The sequence below is a fragment of the Vanrija pseudolonga genome, chromosome 3, assembly GCF_020906515.1.
Source record: "Vanrija pseudolonga chromosome 3, complete sequence".
Lineage (NCBI taxonomy): Eukaryota > Fungi > Basidiomycota > Tremellomycetes > Trichosporonales > Trichosporonaceae > Vanrija > Vanrija pseudolonga.
Genome location: NC_085851.1, coordinates 4,186,274 through 4,205,017, shown reverse-complemented (window position 1 = coordinate 4,205,017; position 18,744 = coordinate 4,186,274). Strand labels below are relative to the sequence as shown.

Sequence of the window (18,744 nt, the reverse complement as noted above, 5' to 3'; positions counted from 1 at the left end):
CCGCCTTGCCTCGGCTGCCTGCCTGCCTGCCTTGGCACCCTCCCTCCCTCCCCCTGCCCCGACCCTCTTGGCCGGCCCCACCCTGACTCATAGTCAGCCATGATAAGTAGCCGGTCGCCGCCCAATCCCCGCCACCTTGCCCGCCGTCCAGCAAGCGTGCGAGCGGGAGGGCCGATGGTCCCACCGAACTCGGAGCGAGTTGTCGGCAACGATGCGAACAATGGCGTATCCAGGGTCACCAGCACCACATGGGCTCCAAACTGTTTGGAGCAAGGCAGGCAGGTAAAGTGGTGATAGCGACCTTGTCTCACCACCGCTTGCGTGTCGGGGCAGAGCAGGCCAAGCAAGCATGGAGCGATAGCAAGCAACTGTTACAGTATTTCTCTCACGGCGTACCGGCGCCTCGACGTCGCCCACCCACACAACAGCATGGAGAACAACTGGGACACACTGCCGTGGCACCGCCGCCCGGGCGTCGCCTGGATGTACCCCTTTGTGATCATCCTGGCGCTCAACATCCTCATGCCATCCGGCCCGGCAGCAGAAGAGCTGGTGCGGCTCGCCTGTGTCGTCGTGGAGGCCGGCTCTCCGGGGGCCAACGCTTCAATTCCGATGCCTACCCCGCTGCCTCCGCCCACGCCGCTGCCACCGCTCGCATGGGTCTCGACTTGTGAGTTGTTGACTGTTACTTCGCCATCACTGACAACGCCCAGCCGCCGCACTGTGGAGCAACACGACCATTGCCATCCCCGAGGTCGACCTCGAGGAATGCAAGCACAACATCAAAGTCCAGAAGCTGCTGTCCCACATCAACATGATGACCGAGACCATCAACGGGTTCCTCGCGGCGCTCACGACTGCCGGCTGGGCGAGCATGTCTGATCGCGTTGGCCGGCAAAAGCTCATTGCCCTGGCCATGCTGGGCATCTTCTTCAAGGACGCGCTCTTCATCTTCGTCCTCAAGTTTCCCCAGGCCATGGTCGCGACGGGCGGTTCAGTACTCTACCTCGGAGCGGCGATAGTCGGGCTCAGCGGCGGCGGCCCAATGGCCAACGCGGTCATGATGGCGTATGTGTCGGACGTGACGACGCTCGACACGATGGCCGTGAGCACGGTTGGTGTCGAGACTGCCATCACCCTCGTGAGCATGGTCGCGCCGCTGCTTGGCCCCTTGCTCGTCAAGGTGAGCGGCAACAGGCTCATGCCGTTCGAAGTGACAATGGTGACTTGGCCCCTGCTGCTCGTGTTCCTTCTGTTCATCGTCCCCGAGTCGCTGTCGGCCGAGAAGCGCGCGCATCTCGCCAAGGCTGCCGCGACGGAACGTGCAGCCGCGAGCCAGGCCGAGGCGGCCTTTGACGAGGAAGAGGACAGGATGTACGCCGACGCCAGGGCGAGGCTGCACGACGCCGCCGACTCGACGCATGCCATCCTGTACGCATACCAGCGGGCGATCCACTCTCACGCGCTGCGCCGGGTGGTACGCTGGACGCGTAAGCTCACCGCGCGCTTCCTGGCGCCGCTGGAGTCCCTCACCATCTTCCTACCTCGCCTGCGTGACCCCCTCAACCGCCACAAAGGGCGCGACTGGAACCTGTTCCACCTCGGCGTCGTCATGTTCTGCGTCGCCCTCGCGCGCTCAGAGTCGCCAGAGGTCCAGTACGTCATCTACGTGTTTGGCTGGGGCCAGAACCAGCTCGCGACCCGCAAGTCGCTCATTGGTATCTGGGCCACTGTGCTCATGGCCAGCATCATCCCGTGCTACACGTATGGCATCAAGCCATACGTCCTCGACAGGGTCAAGGCTGGCGAGTCGGTCGACGAGGAGCTGGAGCCGACCGAGCGCACGCCGCTGTTACCCCCGCCGCCGTATACAGTCTCTGTCAACAACACTGCCGAGGCCGATGCCGACACCGACGTCAACACAGATTCCGAGCCAGACGGCCCCGGCGACTCATCCATCTCGACCCTCTCGACTGTCGACGCCGCACCCAGCATGCGCGTCGACTGGGGCTTCATCACCGCGTGTCTCTTGTTCGAGTTTATCGGCTACGCTGCCAAGGGTGCCAACACTGGCGCGAGCACGTACGTATACATTGCTGGGCACGCCGTCGCCATGCTCGGGCAGTGCGCGGGATCCGTCATCCTGCCGCTCGCGCTCAGGCTCGGGCCGCAGGAGCGCACCGCAGGGAGGATGTTCGGCGCGTCGAGCGTGCTGTCGGCGTTCGCGAGCCCCTTCCTCTCGTCCATCCTCTTCAACACGGTCTTCAGGCTCACAATCGCCTGGTACCCGCCCGCCATTTTCGTTGTCTGCGCCAGCGTGTATGCCATTGCGCTGCTCGCCATGTCGCTCATGCGCATGCCCCGCCGCCATGCGCCCACAGCGGGGCCATAGACCTAACCCTCGGCTCAGCAGGGGCCTCCCTTGTTGTATACTAGACGCGACTGCTCTTCACATGTACCACTAGATCTTACGGCCAGGATGCTTACAACTGGTGAATTTATAGTAGTTGAGGTCGATGCATAGACGTGTAGACGCTGTTGTGCTCGCTTGGCGCTGCCGCCAATGACGTCGCAAAATCCCGAGGCTGTCACTTGACTCGGGCATGTCGGTTACGGACCAAAACAACGCTTTTGACTTTCGACCTTTACACTTCTTGCTCTCTTGCCCCTCATCCACGCGGCTGGAACCGCCATTCTTGCGTGGAGACACTTGCAGGTGATGCCCGTCGCGGTCACTATTGCATTTGGTGAGCCCGTCATGCTCTCGTCCACCTCTAACCCCCCACAGCCTCCCTCCCTCCCCCCTACCCCCTCCCTCCCTGCCCGCCATGAGTGCGCAAAGATTCCGCGCCCAGGTCCTCGAAGATTTCAATGAGCATTTCCAGTCCGACGATGTCGTCTTCGCATCCCAAAAGACCAAGCTGGCCGCCGAGCGCAAGATGGGCGTGAAAGTCCAGCGTCCAGACGACGCCCATGTCAACAGCTTTCCTGACCTGATGGAGACCTTCGTGGGCGTCGAACGCGTCGTGCCGACAAGGAAAGAGCTGCCAGACGACCTTACTTTGGCGCCAGCCTTCATTTACACGTATGTCCCTCGTAGTGTATCTGCTGATTCGCCCAGCTGCAAAGGCGTCGAATGCAACAAGGCCGAGGATGGACGAACCCTCATCTTCAACGCTCGTCGAATCGAGGGCCAGTGGTTCACAACGTCGTGCCTCGTCTGTACCGAGCTCAAGAGCAAGCGGTGTGACGTTGTTAACACGCGGCTAGAGCAGCGACGTGAGTTGCGAGAACGCATCTCGAGCTGACCTCCAGCTGGCGCTGAAACAAACGGCCACGGAAAGCGCCCAGCGTCCGAGGACGACGGTCACGACGACCAGGTCGCCAAGCGGCAATCTACACGCACTTCGGCTGTTGGCACCTCATCCGGCTCTGAGGCGGCAAAAGCAGCACCAGCTGCCTCCAAGCCAGGATTGTTCGACAGCCCGTTCAAGCCGGGCCTCCGCGGGGAAAACGGCGGCCCACAGGGCGGTTCCGCCTTGGAAGCTCGCAGGTTGACAGATGTTACTGCCGAGCTGAGGTTCCAGACGAGGGAGGTTGACACGCTGCGCAAGGATCGGCAAGCGCGTGAGGAGAGGATCAAGTCGCTGAAGGCCGAGCTGGAGGAGCAGAAGGCGGAGAACATGGATCTGCGCAAAAGCCAGCAAGAGGCAACAGACGAGCTCAAGGCGCAGGTCGCCGACTTGCGCAAGGCCAAGGACGCGGCTGAGAAGGAGCTGGAGTTATCAGTGTCGCGCCGGCCAGATGGCGCCTCCAAGTCGTCGGAACGGCATACCGACGCGCTCAGCAAGGCCCTCGACGCGCAGGAGAAGACGATCAACATCCTCGAGTCGCAGCTCAAGGCGGCCAACGACAAGATTGCCGACCTCGAGCAGGCTGCCGTTGGTACCAGTCTGCGCAAGGTCACCAAGGCGGTCGCCGACCTGACTGCGCGCTTCGACCTGGTCCGCAACGACCATGCCGACCAGCTCTCCCTGCTCCTCAACGCCCAGCGGGATATCAAGGACCGGCTCGGGCTCGGCGGAGACGACAAGATCACGGCGCTGGAAGACAGCATTGACGAGATTCGCGACAAGCTGGGCATGGAGGACAAGTTGTAGTGTAGCTATAAGTGTATGAGGGGGGAGAGGGGCCCTCGTTGTCACGGTAAGCCACGCGGCTGATTTTCCACAAGTGGACGAGGGAGCTCCGCGGGGCGGGGTGAGGCACGTCGCCACAGCCTGCTATCTTGACAGGGATATTGTGCTGTGCTGTGTACATTGTGCGAACGCCATGGATAGAGCGACCACCGAGGCGAGGATGGCCCGTCGGCGAGTTCTGAGGCTCGAGCTCGTCGGACATGGCCGCGTTCGGCCCGGATGACATCGGGGAGGCAGTCCTCCACCATCCTCCTCCTCGTCCTCGCCCTCGTCCTTGTCGCACACAATCTCTCCGCCTCCAACGCCAGCAAACCCTCGCACAGCATCCCCACGGCTCCCAGCCACTCCAAGAAGCATGACCTGCGCCATCCCATCCTCCGCGCCCCCGCCCTCGGGGCTGATCTGATCCGCGCAGGGCGGTCACTCTGACAATGGCGTCCGTCAAGAAGCAAAGACGACGCCGACTGGCGCCCCGTCCTCGTCGCTCTGACCATTCGCTCCCACCCACACCCTTCTCGCCCCTCCTGACGACGACTCCTACTCACTCCTGACTCCTGGACTGCTACTTGTCGCCTCCCGCTGCCCCCCGCCCCCCGCCTCCTGATAAAAGCCCGGACACTTTACTCGACTCGGCTCCTCCAACACATCATCGCAATGTCCGACCCCGCCGCCGCTGCCGCTGCTCCCGAGCACAAGCACCTCGTCCACTTTGAGACGCACGACCTGCACTCCGACCTCGTGTTTGCGACGGAGCAGACCCTTGCCAACGCGCTACACGCGGCCAAGACCCCGGGAGAGGACATGGCGATTCAGCACTACCGCGAGGCCATTGTCAACAGCTTCCCGCGCGTCATGAACCGCATCGAGGGCATGAAGCGCGTCACTGCGCGTGCGGCCGAGCTGTGCCCCAAGACCAAGGTCGTTCCGGCGTTCGTCTGGACGTGAGTGTGTGGGTTTGCGGACAGGCTGACTGACGCCGCCAGGTGCGACACGATCAAGTGCCGCTCGGCGCGCGGCCGCACGCTGCTTGTCAGCGCCAAGTGCGTGTCCAAGGACAAGGACCACTGGGAGGCCGCAGCGTGTCTCTGGTGCCGCGACATGCGCATCGGGTGCGACATTACCAACGTCCGCCTCATGCTGCGTGAAGGTGAGTCGGCTTGGGCGTCGTGGAGCTCGCACACACGCGACGGACGCTGACTCGCACCCAGACGCCGAGGACATCCTGCCCGCCGCCCGCAAGCGCAAGCGCGTCATTGTCGACGACGACGAGCACCGCAGCAGCGACCGCTCGACCCCGCAGCCGTACCAGCGCATGCCTATCATGAACCGCAACAACGGCCCGGCCACTCCCTCCATGTCGCCAACTTTCAACTCGCCCGCTGCCCAGCGTGTCACGCACGCCGCTGCCCGTGCCAGCTCGTCGCGTCCCAGGAACGGGGGGCACGAGGTCGAGACGCTCAAGGAGCGCCTGGCGCACAAGGCCGAGATGAACAAGATGCTCCTCAAGGCCAACGAGGACAAGGACAAGCACCTCGCCGACAAGGACCGCGTGATCGAGGCTGTCAAGGCCGAGAACGTCGCTCTCAAGGCGCGTATCGCCACCCTCGAGGGCCACAACGCCGCAGACCAGAACCAGAACCACACCCTCGCCCAGCGTGTGGCCGCCCTCGAGACCTCGACGGCCACCTTCAAGCACCGCATCGACGACGTCCACGCCGAGACGCTGGCCGAGCTCACCGAGCACCGCCACCAGCTTGCCGAGCACCGCGAGCAGCTCGCCGACCATGCCGAGCAGCTCGCCCACAACGACGAGAAGTACGAGTGGCTTGTGCGCAACTGCTCTGGCTTTGACCTCGACGCCGACGGCAACTGGGTCAAGACGGCCGAGGAGGGAGAGGACGCCGAGGCGTCGCAGGACAAGGAGTGAGGACCGGTGTTGGGTACACACGATCACATGTTGGTGCATAGACAGGAAGGCCATACCGTGCAGCTCTCAGTCCGTATAACATTGGATAGCTACTTCAGATACATACACATGCATTCACGGTCCGACCCCTATCGGTCAAACTTGTGTGTGACCATGGTCTGAGAGCCGCCATCAAACAGATACACTGCCCTTGAGTCCATCTCAATCTTGGGATCACACTCTGTCGGCAGCCCAAGCTCATGATGAGATGGGAATGCCGAGGTAAGAACAAGCGCGTGAAGTCGAGGGCGAGGGGCTGATGGAGGAGGAGGGGGCATGCTGGGCAGCTTGCGAGAGTCAAAGATGACGACGTGTCGCTCCTGATGTATGGGTTAGCCTTTATCCACTCTATCTACTCTTCACTCTCACAGCTGTCAGCACGGCAAACCGCCAACCATGGAATCTGAAAGATTTGATGATGGAGCTGAATCGTAAAGCGATGGTGTGGCGGCAGATGAAATCGTTACGCTCCTGCACCGGCAGGTCGACGACGCGCTCGAACACTTCAGCATACTGGCGGAGGATAAGAAGAGTGCGGTTCTGCATCCAGAAGAGATCGGTTTTGTTGAAGCTGGTAGGATGGGACCTGTCAGTCGCGACTTCCAAATCGGAAGAGCCACTTACCAAGCACGAGCGTCTCCGTTGTCATCGCGTAGGTGCTTGAACGTTGCCTCGAATCCGCGATCAATGGGGAGTAGCCCAGCAATATTCAGAAAGCCTGTATCTGGTTTCCACGCTTGAGTGTGACTGGGGGAGTACGGGGATTGCTTGAAGTACCGTCCCAGTCGGAGATGGAATGACAAGACCGCTCTGGGCGTGAGGACGCCAGTCGGGGGAGGGAATCGAGCCGAGAGCTGGGTTGTGTCGGACAAGCGAGAGTGTATCAAGGTCACTCCGAAACGGTCGTCAAAGTATGCGAGGCCTTTGGGGCTTAGGAGGACGATATCCTGGACATTAGCCGGAGGCAAGTGTAACGCTCGTGGTCGGCCACTTACATGGGGAACCATGCACTTGATCCCAATCTCGACGTCAGCTACGAATGGAGAGAGGTAAATAAGCGTGGAGCCCTCTTCTGTCACATGGAAGGCCGGCATAACACTACCGTCGGCGGCACGGAAGAAGATCATCCCATGGCCTGCCTGTGGTGAAACGGCCACTGTTGCAAGTGGCACGAGCGAGGCTGCCACCTCCCCCGGTCCTTGGTCGGGCGCGGGGATTTTGACCCGTTCGATGTTGGACAATAGCACGTCGCCATTGTCGTCCTCATGCGACGCAGCAAACCCGTCAACAATGCTGACGTTGGGGTATTCTGAGGCTCGGCATCGTCCGATGCACTGGAGGGTTTTCTGGTCGAGAAAGGCTATGTAGGTGATGCCGGTGTCCGCCGATAGGCCGATTACACCGACTATCCCGTTCCTCGAGTCGGGAATCAAAGTTGAATGGGAATGTGTGCGGAAGGGGAGGCGATGCGACGACGTGCGGACATGGCCCTGATCCCAAGCCTTCTATGTTCGGGCGTGCATAAGGCCTGGAAGTGTGAGTGGGTCCAGAAGTGCGGCGGCACAGGGCTCTTACAATACTCACACAGCTCGCGCCACTTGTGAACTTGCTCCGTTACGCCATTGGGGATCGTCCCTGATACGGCCTCGACGCGATCGGCCTCGTCAGCGCCAGCCTCAATGCATGCACGACGCCACGGGTGCGACGTTGAGAAGAGGGCGGCGCGCCAGGAGCGACAGACTTGATTGACGCTGATGAGCGTAGTGAGGTCGAGCATGCCGGCCACGTGGAGCAAGTTGTCCTGTCCGAGAGCCGTGGGGTCGTTGGGGCCGACGGCGGCGTCGGCCAGCTCAGTACTTGGGGTGGATGTGGGGATCACGGTGGAGACAATGTCATCGGTGTGAGCGTCTTGCAGGTCGCCGACGAACAGTGTGCTGTCGTTGTCGACCACGCCGGCGCGCGGCGCCTCCCTCGGTCGGCATGGCCTTGTCGTCGCGCGGCGTAGACATTAGGAGCGCTGGGCGGATGTGTGCGAGACGAGGGTGAAATTGATGCAGTTCAATGAGGGAGTAGGTTGGTTGAGTGAAGAGTGAGAGTGAGAGAGGGCCCGAGGGGAGGGCTTTTATAGGACACTGGGGCGTGGGTGACTGCGACGCCCCCGTCGCGCTCCTTGTGGCGAATTGATCGTCGTCGAACGTGGCAGTTGTCGCCCCTGCCTGCTCTCACAGTCACCAGTTGCACCTGTGCTGTTTCTGTATGATAATCTCTTTCAATAGCACACACTATACCGCACACTATGACTTTACTGAACTGAAAAGAGGAATATACCCCAACGACATTATGTTGGAAGAGATGGTTGCATGAAGAGACGTCTCTCTTCGAGCGACGCCTTATATCTACAAAACAAGGGAGGCTCGAAGCGCGCGCTCGAACCTCGGTCGAGTCTCGCTTCGGCGAAGCGCGCCGATAAGGCCGCAGCGCACTCGAGTCACTACAACACATTACACGCCCCCCTGATGGCCAAAGTCGTGGGTGAAGAGAACCTTGCGTTCAGAGTCGTACCAGTAGACGGCTCGGGAATCGATGCCGACAGATTTGTAATCACGGCCATCAGCTGGGCTCGTGGGGACATGCGGGATATTGCCCCGCTTGAGAGCCACACCGATGAGGTTTAGGTGTTCTTGCCTCTGAGGCCAAGAAATTTGTGGCAATGGAAGGTTGGGCAGATCGCGGCTGTCGAGAATGACAATTCCCCAGGCCTGGTGTGGCTGAGCAGAAGATATACGTCGTTACTTACTGTTGCAATGGCAAAGCGATTTCCATGGACAGCGATGCTTTGGACCGGGGTTTTGAAATGGACGGCTAGCGTGTGCTTGGCAAAGAATGCGCTCTGCTTCTTCTTGGGGAGGCGGACAACCTCCTCAAAGACCCTAGCGTAGTCTTGAAGGAAGAGGACAATGGCGCCGCCCAGAACGGTGCAGAGATGCTTGTGGTTGAAGCGGCTGGTTATGGTTGAACTGGAGAGTCAGGCTCCTTCCGCAGAACGCGACCCACCGTGGCGACGCATCCAGTACCAAGTCCTTCGATTGAGGAGGAAATGTGGTTTGAGCTGAGTCAAGATCAGTGAATGTCCCGAGTATGCATGTGCCAACCTTGAAGCACGCCATTCGAGCTGAACCAAGTGAATGATGAGGGCGCCATGGACATGGACCTGTCGTTGACCAGGAAACATGCCCCTACACTGACTGAAACGGTGTCAGGTCTCCCATTCTTCTGTACCACCGTCATCGGGAATGTGGCTCGATGTTCTGTTGTGCTGCCGACTCGCACAAGGATGGATGTCTCGTTCTTGGAGATGACGGCGACAACGCTTTCACTCAGGTGTGGGATTCCCTGCGGTACATACAATCAGCATCTGACACCAATTGACCGCATACATGTACTGCACTTACGTCACAGCGCCCAGGAGGTGCATGGAGCATAGAGGAAACCATGTCGATATCCGCGATGAAAGGTGGAGAGCGAAAGCGGACATTGCCATCTGCAGCGTGGACCAACATGATGCCATCCGCCGTAGACGCTGGCACGAGACGAGCAAAGTCCCATGATCGCTCATCCATGTACGCGAGAGGCTGGAGGGCGACTGTAGAACTTGGTGCGACAGTGGGGTTTGCGTCAGTCTGGTGTGGCACGAGCCTGGCTAAGACGAGGTTCCGACCATCCGCGGTAATATATCTGGCAAAGCCATTGACGAACTGCAAGTTATTGTAGCGAACCAGGGAGAAACGACCAATCCGCCAGCGCGTACTGCGTTCAAGCACCGCCAAGTTGTTCGGCGTTTCAAAGTCATCGAGGACGAGCGTGCCGGTCTCGGAATGTACGTGGAAGCCTACCCCATGCTCCAACTCCCAGCGGTCATAGGTGGTACGCACAGTACGATATTGCCAGGCGTTCTCGGTGCGCATGTGGGCGAGAGCTGAGAGTGAGTCGAGGGCAGCAGGCAGAATGGTATTGACTCACCCAGCTCACGCCACTTCTGTAGGTGGTGTTGGGCGGCCGTGTTGTGGCCCGCGAATCTGTCACTGTCACTGTCGCTGTCGCCACCGTCGCCACCGTCGTCACCGTCACCTGCGGAGGGGCCAACCGGCTGGTCCGACTCCGGCTCGTCCGACTCCGGTTCCTCCGACTCCGGCTCCTCCGACTCCGGATCGTCCGACTTCGGTTCGTCGACACCGGCCCGGCGGCACGATGCACGCCATGCATCAGACGAGGCGAGGAGGTTGCTACGCCACTCGCGACACACACCACTTGCGGTAATGAGGTCTTGGGGGCGCAGGAAGCCCGCGATGGTGGTGAAGAGGTCAAAACCGAGGTCGAGGGGGTCGCGGGTCGCGGGAATGGGGGGAGGGCCTGCTGGGGTGGATGGTGTGCCGCTCTCGGCGTTCCTGTTCCTGTCGGTCGTCAGCGGTGAGGTCGACGCCTCTTAGAGAGAGGCAAGGTTTGTGTCCTTACGATGAGCTTGACATGCCAGCGGATGTAGGTGAGTTAGGGGGTTGGGAGCTACGAGATGGGGTGAGTGGCGAAAGGCAAGGCAAGCGCACGCAACATGCCCTTTATAGACACGGGCACACGGTCGATGCCAGGCGGCGCCATGCACACTCGCAGCTGGAGAAAGGATGGGGAAAGGACGTTGACCCGCCGAACAATAAAGTCGTGATGGCTTCTGAAGATGCACGACGTCCTGTGGCACCGCATACGGCGCTGCGTTACCCCATGATGAGGAGTGGGTCGGAAACCGCCACTCGCCACGGCACCCGCCACGAACGGGCGTGACGGCTCGCCTTCTGGCCGGGAGAACCCCACGCTGTCCGTTTCTAACATCTCCCCTCAACTCGGCTGCTCGTTCCATGTGTCTACAGCAGGTAACCGGGTGGCGGGCATTGACATCACTCACTACTTGACTCTCTAGCTCACTATCTAATCGGTCACTCGCTGTGGGCCGCCGGCCTGTGCGCGCCATGCCAGCCAGGAGTCGTGCCGGGTTCGCGACCACGGGATAACTGCCTAACACCGCCAGCGCAGAGGCCAGAGCGTGTTCCAATCAGCCGCCACCCCCTTTTGGCGCGAGATGCACTGACCTTCACGCCGGCTCGCTATTTACATCGCCATTCCTTCCGAGGGAGGGTCGCGATGCTGCTCGCTTCTTGACCTACATACCTGTAGGCACGCAGCGTCATCGGCGACAGCTGCTCCGCTCCCCATCTGACATCGACACCGGTCATGACCTCCTAGAGTCGACGACCTCTACATCGCTGTCCTCCCGCCGCTGCTATCTCGCACTACCTCAGCTGCGAAACACCCACCGTACCCGTGCCCTCGCTTACGCTCACACCCACGGTCCGCTACTCTATATCGAGGCCACCGGACACGGGGACATGCGCACGATGTCTGCCTGCCTGCTGCCCGTCGCCGCAGGGTATACCGCAGCCTTCGGGCTCGCTCGTGGTCGCAGCGCCGACCTCTTACATATATCGGCATGCCGCTGACTTCGTTCCCAGTATCCTCATCGCACTCACCTACGCTTCTGGCAAGCAAGCTCTCCGCAACTCACACCCTCACCCACACACCCACACTCCTTACCCCCCCTCTCACTCACAGCATCATGGCGCCCCTCCTCGCCCTCCTCGCCCTCCTCCCCGCGCTCGCGAGCGCGCAGCACGCGCGAACCTTCACGGTCCGCAACTCGTGCTCGCAGACCCTCTGGCCGTCGTTTGCCGGCTCGGCCAAGCTCGACCAGCCCAGCATCTGGGAGCTCGGCGCGGGCCAGACGACAGTCTTCAACGTGCCCGACAACTATCCCGGCATGCGCCTCTGGGCGCGCACGGGCTGCGTGGCGTCGGCCTCGTCGTCCAATGGGCTCAAGTGTACCTCTGGTGACGACCTTCCCTCGACCCTGGCCGAGTTCACCCTCTCCACGACGGGCAGCTGGACGCTCGACTTCTACGATATTTCGCTTGTCGACGGCTTCAACGTCCCCATCGCCATCACGCCGTCACGTACCGACTGCCACGCGCCGAAATGCGCCGCCAACATCAATGCCATCTGCCCGCCCCAGATGCGCTCCCACGTCGACAGCGACGGCGTCAACCACGCCTGTGCCGGCGCCTGTCTGTCCGGCTTTGGCGACGAGCTCTGGGGTAACCGCGACTGCTGTACCGGTGCCTATGGCGCCGACGCCGCCCTCTGCGGCATCTCCGGTGTCGACTTTTACCACGTCTTCAAGGACAACTGTCCCGACTCGTACGCGTACGCCTATGATGAGCAGTCTGGTGCTGCCCTCTACGCATGCGACACGAAGCAGGGTGCGCCAGACTACGACATCGAGTTCTGCCCCGGCAATGCCGACTTCACCGGTGTCGTCAACGCTCCCCTCAAGTATGCCAACGACTTCGCCAGCGTCCACAACAAGGCTACCACCTGGAGCCAGTCGTTCACTATCCGTCCCAGTCCTACCCTCCCGGCCGGCGTGAGCGCTCCGACTGCCGCCGCCACCACGGCCGCCGCTAGCTCGAGCGCCGTCGCTACCCCTTCGGCTGTCCCCGTGCCCAGCGCTGCGCCTACATCGGACGCTGCCGCCTCGACCGCTGCCGCTGCTCCTTCGGAGATCGCTTCATCGGCCGTCTCTGATGCCTCTCCTGCTGTCCCCACGTCTGTCGTCGTCGTCCCCACCGCTGCTCCTTCCGACGTCCCTGTCTCCGCCCCTGCTGCCCCCGCCGCCTCGGACGCCGCGTCTCCCGCCAGCGTCATTATTGGCACCCCCGTCGCTTCTGATGCTCCCTCTGTCCGTGTCTCGTCGGCCGCTGCTTCCGCCGCCGATTCTGACGCCCCTGCCGCTACCTCCGACTCCCCTGTCGCCGCTGTTTCTGATGCTCCTGCGGCTGCCTCGGGCTCGCCTGTCGTCACTGCGTCGGACGCCCCTGCGATTGCCTCTGAAGCTCCGGTCGTCGCCGCCTCCGGCGCCGCTGCCACTGCTGCCTCGGACACCCCCGTCGTTGCTGCCTCGGACTCGCCCGTCCTCGCCGCCGCCTCTGGCTCGCCCGCTGCCGCTGCTGCCTCGGTCATTGCTGGCGCTACTACCGCTTCTGCCGCTGGCGGTGTCGCTGCCCCGGCGCAGAGCAAGCCCGCCACCAGCCACGCTCACAAGCACCACAAGTGCCACTCGCGTCCCGCCCGTCTTACGGCCCGGGCCAAGTTCTAACCGAGCTGAGTGCAACACCCGGCACGATTGATGCGCTGCTGGCGCACGTCTTCTTGTGAATGGACCGCAATGTATACACTCTTGTGATGTATACGTCCTTGTCTTCAATAACCGCATGATGGCCCTTTGCTCTGACGCGAGGACGTACCGCCAGCGCCAGGCCTTGCGTCAAGATCCAATCACGGCTCCGTCGTAACACGTTCATTTCACAGCCCATTCCTAATTACCTACACCTTTCTCAGTCACACATCAGTCGCAGATCACCAGCCTGGATATCCGTCTAGCCTCGGAACGGCTTGAGAGTGGGGTTCTCGTCTGTCGTCAGCTCATTGCCCATAAGATAGGAGCTAACCTTGGATGTCGTACGAGCTAGTGAACGTCAGCGCTGTCCAAATCCGCCCGCCACCCAACTCACTTGTCAATCGCACCGAGCAGCAGCCTGAGGTAAGCGCACGCACCCACTACGCCACCCACTTCATGAGCCAGACCTCGCGTGAGAGCTCGGCGCCCTGCTTGGCCATCTGGTCCTGCTCGTACTCGAAGCCCATAGTCTGGTCAATGTATCCGCCGATCTCGGGGTCCTCGTCGAGCCACGACAGGAACTCGCGGGCTGGCGTCAGTGCTGCTTTCTGCCTGCCCACGCACCCTTCTCGTCGTCGCCGACCTGGGCAAACTGGTACGCGACGGCACTTGCGCCATCTGTCGTAAGCGGGGCTGACGCACAACCACGCACACTTGGTCTTGGCCATCTCGGCGGCAGTCTGCCTGACGACCTGGGGTAGCTTGTCGCGGTTGTTCTTGACGCCCTTCTCGCCGTACGGCGCGCCGTCAGTGATGACGATGATAAGGAGCGGCTTCTTGAGCTTCTTGATGAGCGACTTGGCGGGCTTGACGAGCAGGGGCTTCAGGACCTTCTCGTCCAGACTTGTGCCCATGGGCGTGCCAGCTGGTTTCGGTGTCAGTGTTGTAGACGGTGGCATAACACAAGCTCACAGGTGTTCTTGGCCCTGTCGACCAGCTCGCCGACCTGCGACTCGGCTTTGATGTTGTTGCCCTCGACGTTTGAGTTGAAGAAGCGCACAGCACTGGTGGGTAAGCACGTGGAGGTTCGAATCACCCACATTCCGTCCTCGTCGAGAAGCGTGCAAGCGGCGGTGATGTGCGCCAGAATGCTGGCGGGTCAGCCCGCTTCAACTGGCCACCTACCTCTTGAGCTCCTCAATACGCGCACCGCCCTGATGCGCCTTCATGCTCATCGAGTCGTCGCACAGCAGCACGACGTCATACAGCGCGACCTTGGCGAGGTCCACGCCGAGGGTGAGCGGGACGCGCAAGCGCTGCGAGATGTTTCCGATGGTGTTGGTCGCGACGAGGCGGCGCGCGATCGCGTCGAGGTCCTTGTCCTTGTAGAACGCGTCGAGTTTTTGCTTCCATCAGCACCGCCGCACACACAAACTCACCTCCTTGACGGTCGCCTTCATGACCTGGGTGAGCGTCGGCACGTCGGCCTTGATGTCTGGCTGGCGCGGCGCAGTGGGCGCAGCGAGGCCGGGCACGGGCGGCAGGGCTTTCGGCTGGGCGTAGGCGTACCCTCCTGCCTGGTGGTGGCCGGGGGGCGGGCCAGACGGCGAGGCATACCCTCCTCCTGGCGCGATGCCCGGCGGCGGGCCGGACGGGGCGGCGTAGCCTCCTGGCGCGGCGCCGGGTGGCGGGGCGTAGCCAGCCTGGGCTTGTCCTTGGGCTTGGGATGCCTGTGCGGCAGCTGGGTGTCAGTGGCCAGCATCATCACACCAGCCTACCTAGTTTTGACGCAAGACCCATTGTGAGTTGAGTTGGATGAGAGAGTGACGAGTGACAAGATGTCGACGAGTTGTTTGTGGACCGGGGCGATGTTGCCAAGCACCGCTTCGAGCCTAGCCAGCCAGGCAGGCACTGACGTCATTTAAATGACGTGGATTTTATGATAACGATAAGATAGCGAGAGGCAAAGGGAGGATAGAGTTTGTCTGGGCGGCCTTGCATGCGTGAGGTGGGCAGCAGGAGAGAGTGAGTGAGCCGGAGGGAGCGTGCAAGGGAGTGAGGAGAAGGGCAAGCCGCAGTTCCCTAGTGTCTGAGCCGGAGTGGCGGAGTGGCAGTGGCGGAGGGAATGCGCTCGCAACGACGTACCTGCCATGCTCGTTGCCCTCCACGCCACGGCAATGTTTATAAAGCGAGCGTAACGGGCGCGTAAGAGACTTCAAGGTTGTTTGGCCTCCCAGGAGGAACGAGAGACAATACGGCCCAGTGTGGCAGTGGACCATCGCGCGTGGCACACGAAACACATCTCAAACGCACGCCAAACATGGCCGGCCTATCGACTTGTGCCGAGCCACTGTCCCTGGGCACTGAGTTGCATTGCGTCGAACAATGACTTCCAGGAGGAGCACACTCACACCTCACCAATGCCTCGCGACTACCCTCTCCACACGAAGCTATATCACGGCCGCTTCACGCCACCTCGAAACCCACCAACCCACCATGCCCCCTCCCACCACCGCGCAGCAAGTCCTCCAAGGCCTCCAACTCCCCGAGGCCGAGCGCGGCCCCCACGACAGGTGGTGCGGCCTCACGGACAATGACTACCGCACGTACTGCCCGGCCGGCGTCACCCCGGAGCAGATGGAGTCCTTCCTCGCCGGCACCCTCCCGTCCCTCGCGACGTTTGCTGCGCGCTGGGACGGACGCATAGCCGAGCTCAGGGAATACCTTGCCGGCGGCCTCCTACACGCAGATAGCAACTTCAACGCCACAAACATACTCGCGGCGTTCCACTACGTGTGCCATGCTCGCCAGGTCTTCATCGGCTTCGAGCTGTATCAGCCCGCGGCCATGGCGCGCAGCGTCGACGCCGCCCGCCTCCCCCTCCTCCTCCCCGATCCGACGAACAAGCCCGGTCGCTCCAGCTTCATCGACAGGCGCGACCTGCTTACCCTGCGCTGGATGTACGCCGACCACACCCTCACGGTGGGCCACCTCGTCGCGGCGCAGACACGCTGCCCCCCCCTCTGGATGTACCTCCGCTCCCGGGCCACAGCCCTCGTCCTCGCCGAGACTTGCTGCTACGTGGCGCGCTTTGGTGTCAGGGGCCTCGCATGCTGGTATGGGTACCTCATCTGCAACGTCGATCCCGTGCACACTGTGTATGAGGGCGGTGAGCGCATAGGTCTGCGGCGTCACACTTGATGAGTCTGATGCTCAGGCGGTGAGCTGACCACCCCGAGGCAATGGCGTATGCGTGGTAGTCTGTATATTTTTATAGAATTATTCAATAGAGGGATGCACTGGATGCCACCTCGTCGAATCCGAGCTGTGCTTCCGCCATACAGCGGAGCGGCCTACTCGCCCTTCTCCTCCACCACAGCCCCCTCCTTCCCATCCACCCCCTTCTCCCCCTCCTCCTCAGGCCCATTCAAATCCACCCCGATGCGCCGCACAATCAGCCATGTAGGCAGCAGCGCTGCGCCCCAAATGGCGAGGTTGACGCCCGCCTGCTCGATGAGCTTGAACTGCGGTATCGCGCTCGTGCCGTACGCGACGGCCTGGGCGGCGGATTCGATCGCGCGCAGGAGGGACGCGGTGCGCACGGCGTCTTGGGGTGTTTTGGCGACTGGAAGCAAGCGAGCGTTAGCGAGCCTGCTGTCAGGCGAGGGGCCTGGGAGTTGCCTTGCCGCGGACATTCGGCCCGCGGCTCCGCCCCGACTCACCATAGTGCATGATAAAGTAGAGCCACATGTAGTTCTCCTGGAAGTTCGTCCCGATGAGGACGTACAGGGCGAACGTGCGCCCAAAGTACGGCGAGTTCCAGTCGACGGCTTCCCGGGTGGGGAAGTGCGCGTTGATAACAAGTGCCCACGTCCACAGGGCGGCGCGGAAGCCAATCACCCAGGCGAAGGATGCGCGGGCGCGGGTGCGGAGGGAGAACTTCTTTGCGTCGAGGAACCACTGCGCGAGGTGAGCCCTGCTTGGGGAAGGCGGGTGCCACTTACGCCCAGAATCACCGCCACGACCATGCACCCCAGCGCCATGACGAACGAGCCCAGCGCGCGCGCGCGCACCGTGAAGTGGTTCGCCATGTACGTGTTGTTGTACGACTCTGGGAAGACGCCCTGTACGATGAGGGGGATGACGAGGAGGAACTGCGAGCACGCGTCAGCGTGCATGCGAGCCCCACCCTCTCCTCTCTGTGTACCCACCTCCTTCGAGACCAGCACCCTCGCTGTCTCTTTGAGCTCCTGCCCGAACCTGAACGGCGTGTAGAATGTCACCTCCTTGCCATCGCGGCGCCGGATCTGGTGCGGACGGGGCAGGAGGAACGCGCTCAGCGGGCCGATACACTGGAGGGCGATGAAGACGATGTAGACGTTGGGGTTGATGGCGCCGGCCTGCGCGCGGGTTGCGTTGAGGCCGAGCTGGGCGGTTGTCAGCGCCCCCTACCACTTCTGCTCCCTCCCCTCACATTGATGGCCCCGCCGATAGCCTGCCCCAGCACGCGCCACACCATCCAAATACCCAACACGAGGCCCAAGCGCTCCTTCTCCGGATAGCTGATCGCCACGGCCGCCTCGAGCGCGTAGAACAGCCCCGCGCTCAGCCCGCACGTCGCGGCGCCAAACACCACGACCCAGCGCACGCCGTGCACGTTGTTCGCGTACAGCCCGCCGACGTACGGCGCGAAGCCGATGCCGCCGAGGAAGAGGGCGACGTTGACGCCGACTTTGTTGCTGCGCGAGCGTCAGCGAGCGCGAAGCAAACCGACCAGAGGCAGCGTCGCCAGGACGTACGTGATAGCCGGACTCAGGAACGCCGTGGCGATCATCAGGCAAAACGTCAGCGCGTTCGCCGCGTTGACGAGGTGCGGGCTCGACTCGCCGCCGCCCCCGAGCGAGTTGACGGCCACCCAGACTGCGGTGTGGTCAGCGGGGCCAAGTTGACGTGAGCTCACTGCCCGGGGCAGTAAAGTTGCACAGGCCGAGCACGAACGCCGCGGCGATGGGGCTGCGCCACCACGCGTCGTCGGCGCGCTTGGTGCCCATCTCGAGGTGCGCGACGGCGTGTAGCTCGTTCTCGGCGGTGTCAGGCTGGGCCGTCGTCATTGTACGGTGTGGTGCTGCTTGTCTTGGACGAGTCGGCTGCCTTTTATCGCGCGCTACAGTAGTGCTGCCACCCGTCAAGCCACTTCACCGCTGTCTCACCCACACCACCCATGTCGTGAGATTGTGTCATTCTTCGCTGCTCGATCGCTGCTAGCGTGTCTGAACCGACAAATACATGAACGGTTGCCT

General features: G+C 62.0%; 8 protein-coding genes across 8 annotated transcripts; 5 read left to right on the top strand and 3 right to left on the bottom strand.

The window, feature by feature from the left end:
* The first annotated feature begins 323 nt into the window (after positions 1–323).
* On the top strand, positions 324–2,520 carry LOC62_03G005187 (uncharacterized protein). The gene is made up of 2 exons (XM_062771712.1): positions 324–670; positions 714–2,520. Exons 1-2 carry the CDS (start codon positions 430–432, stop codon positions 2,390–2,392), a joined length of 1,920 nt encoding a protein of 639 aa, XP_062627696.1. The 5' UTR covers positions 324–429; the 3' UTR covers positions 2,393–2,520.
* Positions 2,521–2,816: 296 nt separating this feature from the next.
* Positions 2,817–4,160, top strand: LOC62_03G005186 (uncharacterized protein; the record flags this gene model as incomplete). Its single annotated transcript, XM_062771711.1, has 3 exons — positions 2,817–3,085; positions 3,122–3,279; positions 3,316–4,160. The coding sequence occupies exons 1-3, from the start codon at positions 2,829–2,831 to the stop codon at positions 4,158–4,160; spliced, it is 1,260 nt and encodes a 419-aa protein (XP_062627695.1). The 5' UTR covers positions 2,817–2,828.
* Positions 4,161–4,640: 480 nt separating this feature from the next.
* LOC62_03G005185 (uncharacterized protein) lies at positions 4,641–6,126 on the top strand (the record flags this gene model as incomplete). The annotated part of the gene is made up of 3 exons (XM_062771710.1): positions 4,641–5,140; positions 5,183–5,346; positions 5,408–6,126. The coding sequence occupies exons 1-3, from the start codon at positions 4,854–4,856 to the stop codon at positions 6,124–6,126; spliced, it is 1,170 nt and encodes a 389-aa protein (XP_062627694.1). The 5' UTR covers positions 4,641–4,853.
* A 3,275-nt stretch (positions 6,127–9,401) lies between these two features.
* On the bottom strand, positions 9,402–10,130 carry LOC62_03G005184 (uncharacterized protein; the record flags this gene model as incomplete). The annotated part of the gene is made up of 3 exons (XM_062771709.1): positions 9,402–9,410; positions 9,445–9,558; positions 9,618–10,130. The coding sequence occupies 3 exons, from the start codon at positions 10,128–10,130 to the stop codon at positions 9,402–9,404; spliced, it is 636 nt and encodes a 211-aa protein (XP_062627693.1).
* Positions 10,131–11,827: 1,697 nt separating this feature from the next.
* On the top strand, positions 11,828–13,423 carry TL1 (Thaumatin-like protein 1; the record flags this gene model as incomplete). The annotated part of the gene is made up of 1 exon (XM_062771708.1): positions 11,828–13,423. The coding sequence occupies one exon, from the start codon at positions 11,828–11,830 to the stop codon at positions 13,421–13,423; it is 1,596 nt and encodes a 531-aa protein (XP_062627692.1).
* A 185-nt stretch (positions 13,424–13,608) lies between these two features.
* Positions 13,609–15,266, bottom strand: LOC62_03G005182 (uncharacterized protein). The gene is made up of 11 exons (XM_062771707.1): positions 15,223–15,266; positions 14,884–15,185; positions 14,630–14,850; positions 14,545–14,595; positions 14,417–14,508; positions 14,157–14,369; positions 14,069–14,122; positions 13,898–14,033; positions 13,839–13,862; positions 13,776–13,792; positions 13,609–13,738 (listed from the first exon to the last, which is right to left on the bottom strand). The coding sequence occupies exons 1-11, from the start codon at positions 15,242–15,244 to the stop codon at positions 13,704–13,706; spliced, it is 1,167 nt and encodes a 388-aa protein (XP_062627691.1). The 5' UTR covers positions 15,245–15,266; the 3' UTR covers positions 13,609–13,703.
* Positions 15,267–15,940: 674 nt separating this feature from the next.
* On the top strand, positions 15,941–16,645 carry LOC62_03G005181 (uncharacterized protein; the record flags this gene model as incomplete). Its single annotated transcript, XM_062771706.1, has 1 exon — positions 15,941–16,645. One exon carries the CDS (start codon positions 15,941–15,943, stop codon positions 16,643–16,645), a length of 705 nt encoding a protein of 234 aa, XP_062627690.1.
* A 152-nt stretch (positions 16,646–16,797) lies between these two features.
* Positions 16,798–18,555, bottom strand: SPAC922.05c_0 (UNC93-like protein; the record flags this gene model as incomplete). The annotated part of the gene is made up of 7 exons (XM_062771705.1): positions 16,798–17,069; positions 17,167–17,404; positions 17,449–17,598; positions 17,656–17,871; positions 17,919–18,183; positions 18,244–18,364; positions 18,405–18,555. 7 exons carry the CDS (start codon positions 18,553–18,555, stop codon positions 16,798–16,800), a joined length of 1,413 nt encoding a protein of 470 aa, XP_062627689.1.
* Between the last annotated feature and the right edge of the window lie 189 nt (positions 18,556–18,744).

Bases quoted from the DNA above. Each gene is read 5' to 3' on its own strand.
- LOC62_03G005182 (XM_062771707.1), bottom strand. From the start codon at position 15,244: ATGGGTCTTGCGTCAAAACTAG. The intron at 14,596-14,629 runs GTAGGTGGCCAG...CTGACCCGCCAG, and splicing joins CGTATTGAGGAGCTCAAGAG to CATTCTGGCGCACATCACCG. The intron at 14,509-14,544 runs GTGGGTGATTCG...CTTACCCACCAG, and splicing joins CTTCTCGACGAGGACGGAAT to TGCTGTGCGCTTCTTCAACT.
- LOC62_03G005187 (XM_062771712.1), top strand. From the start codon at position 430: ATGGAGAACAACTGGGACACACTGCCGTGGCACCGCCGCCCGGGCGTC. The intron at 671-713 runs GTGAGTTGTTGA...GACAACGCCCAG, and splicing joins GCTCGCATGGGTCTCGACTT to CCGCCGCACTGTGGAGCAAC.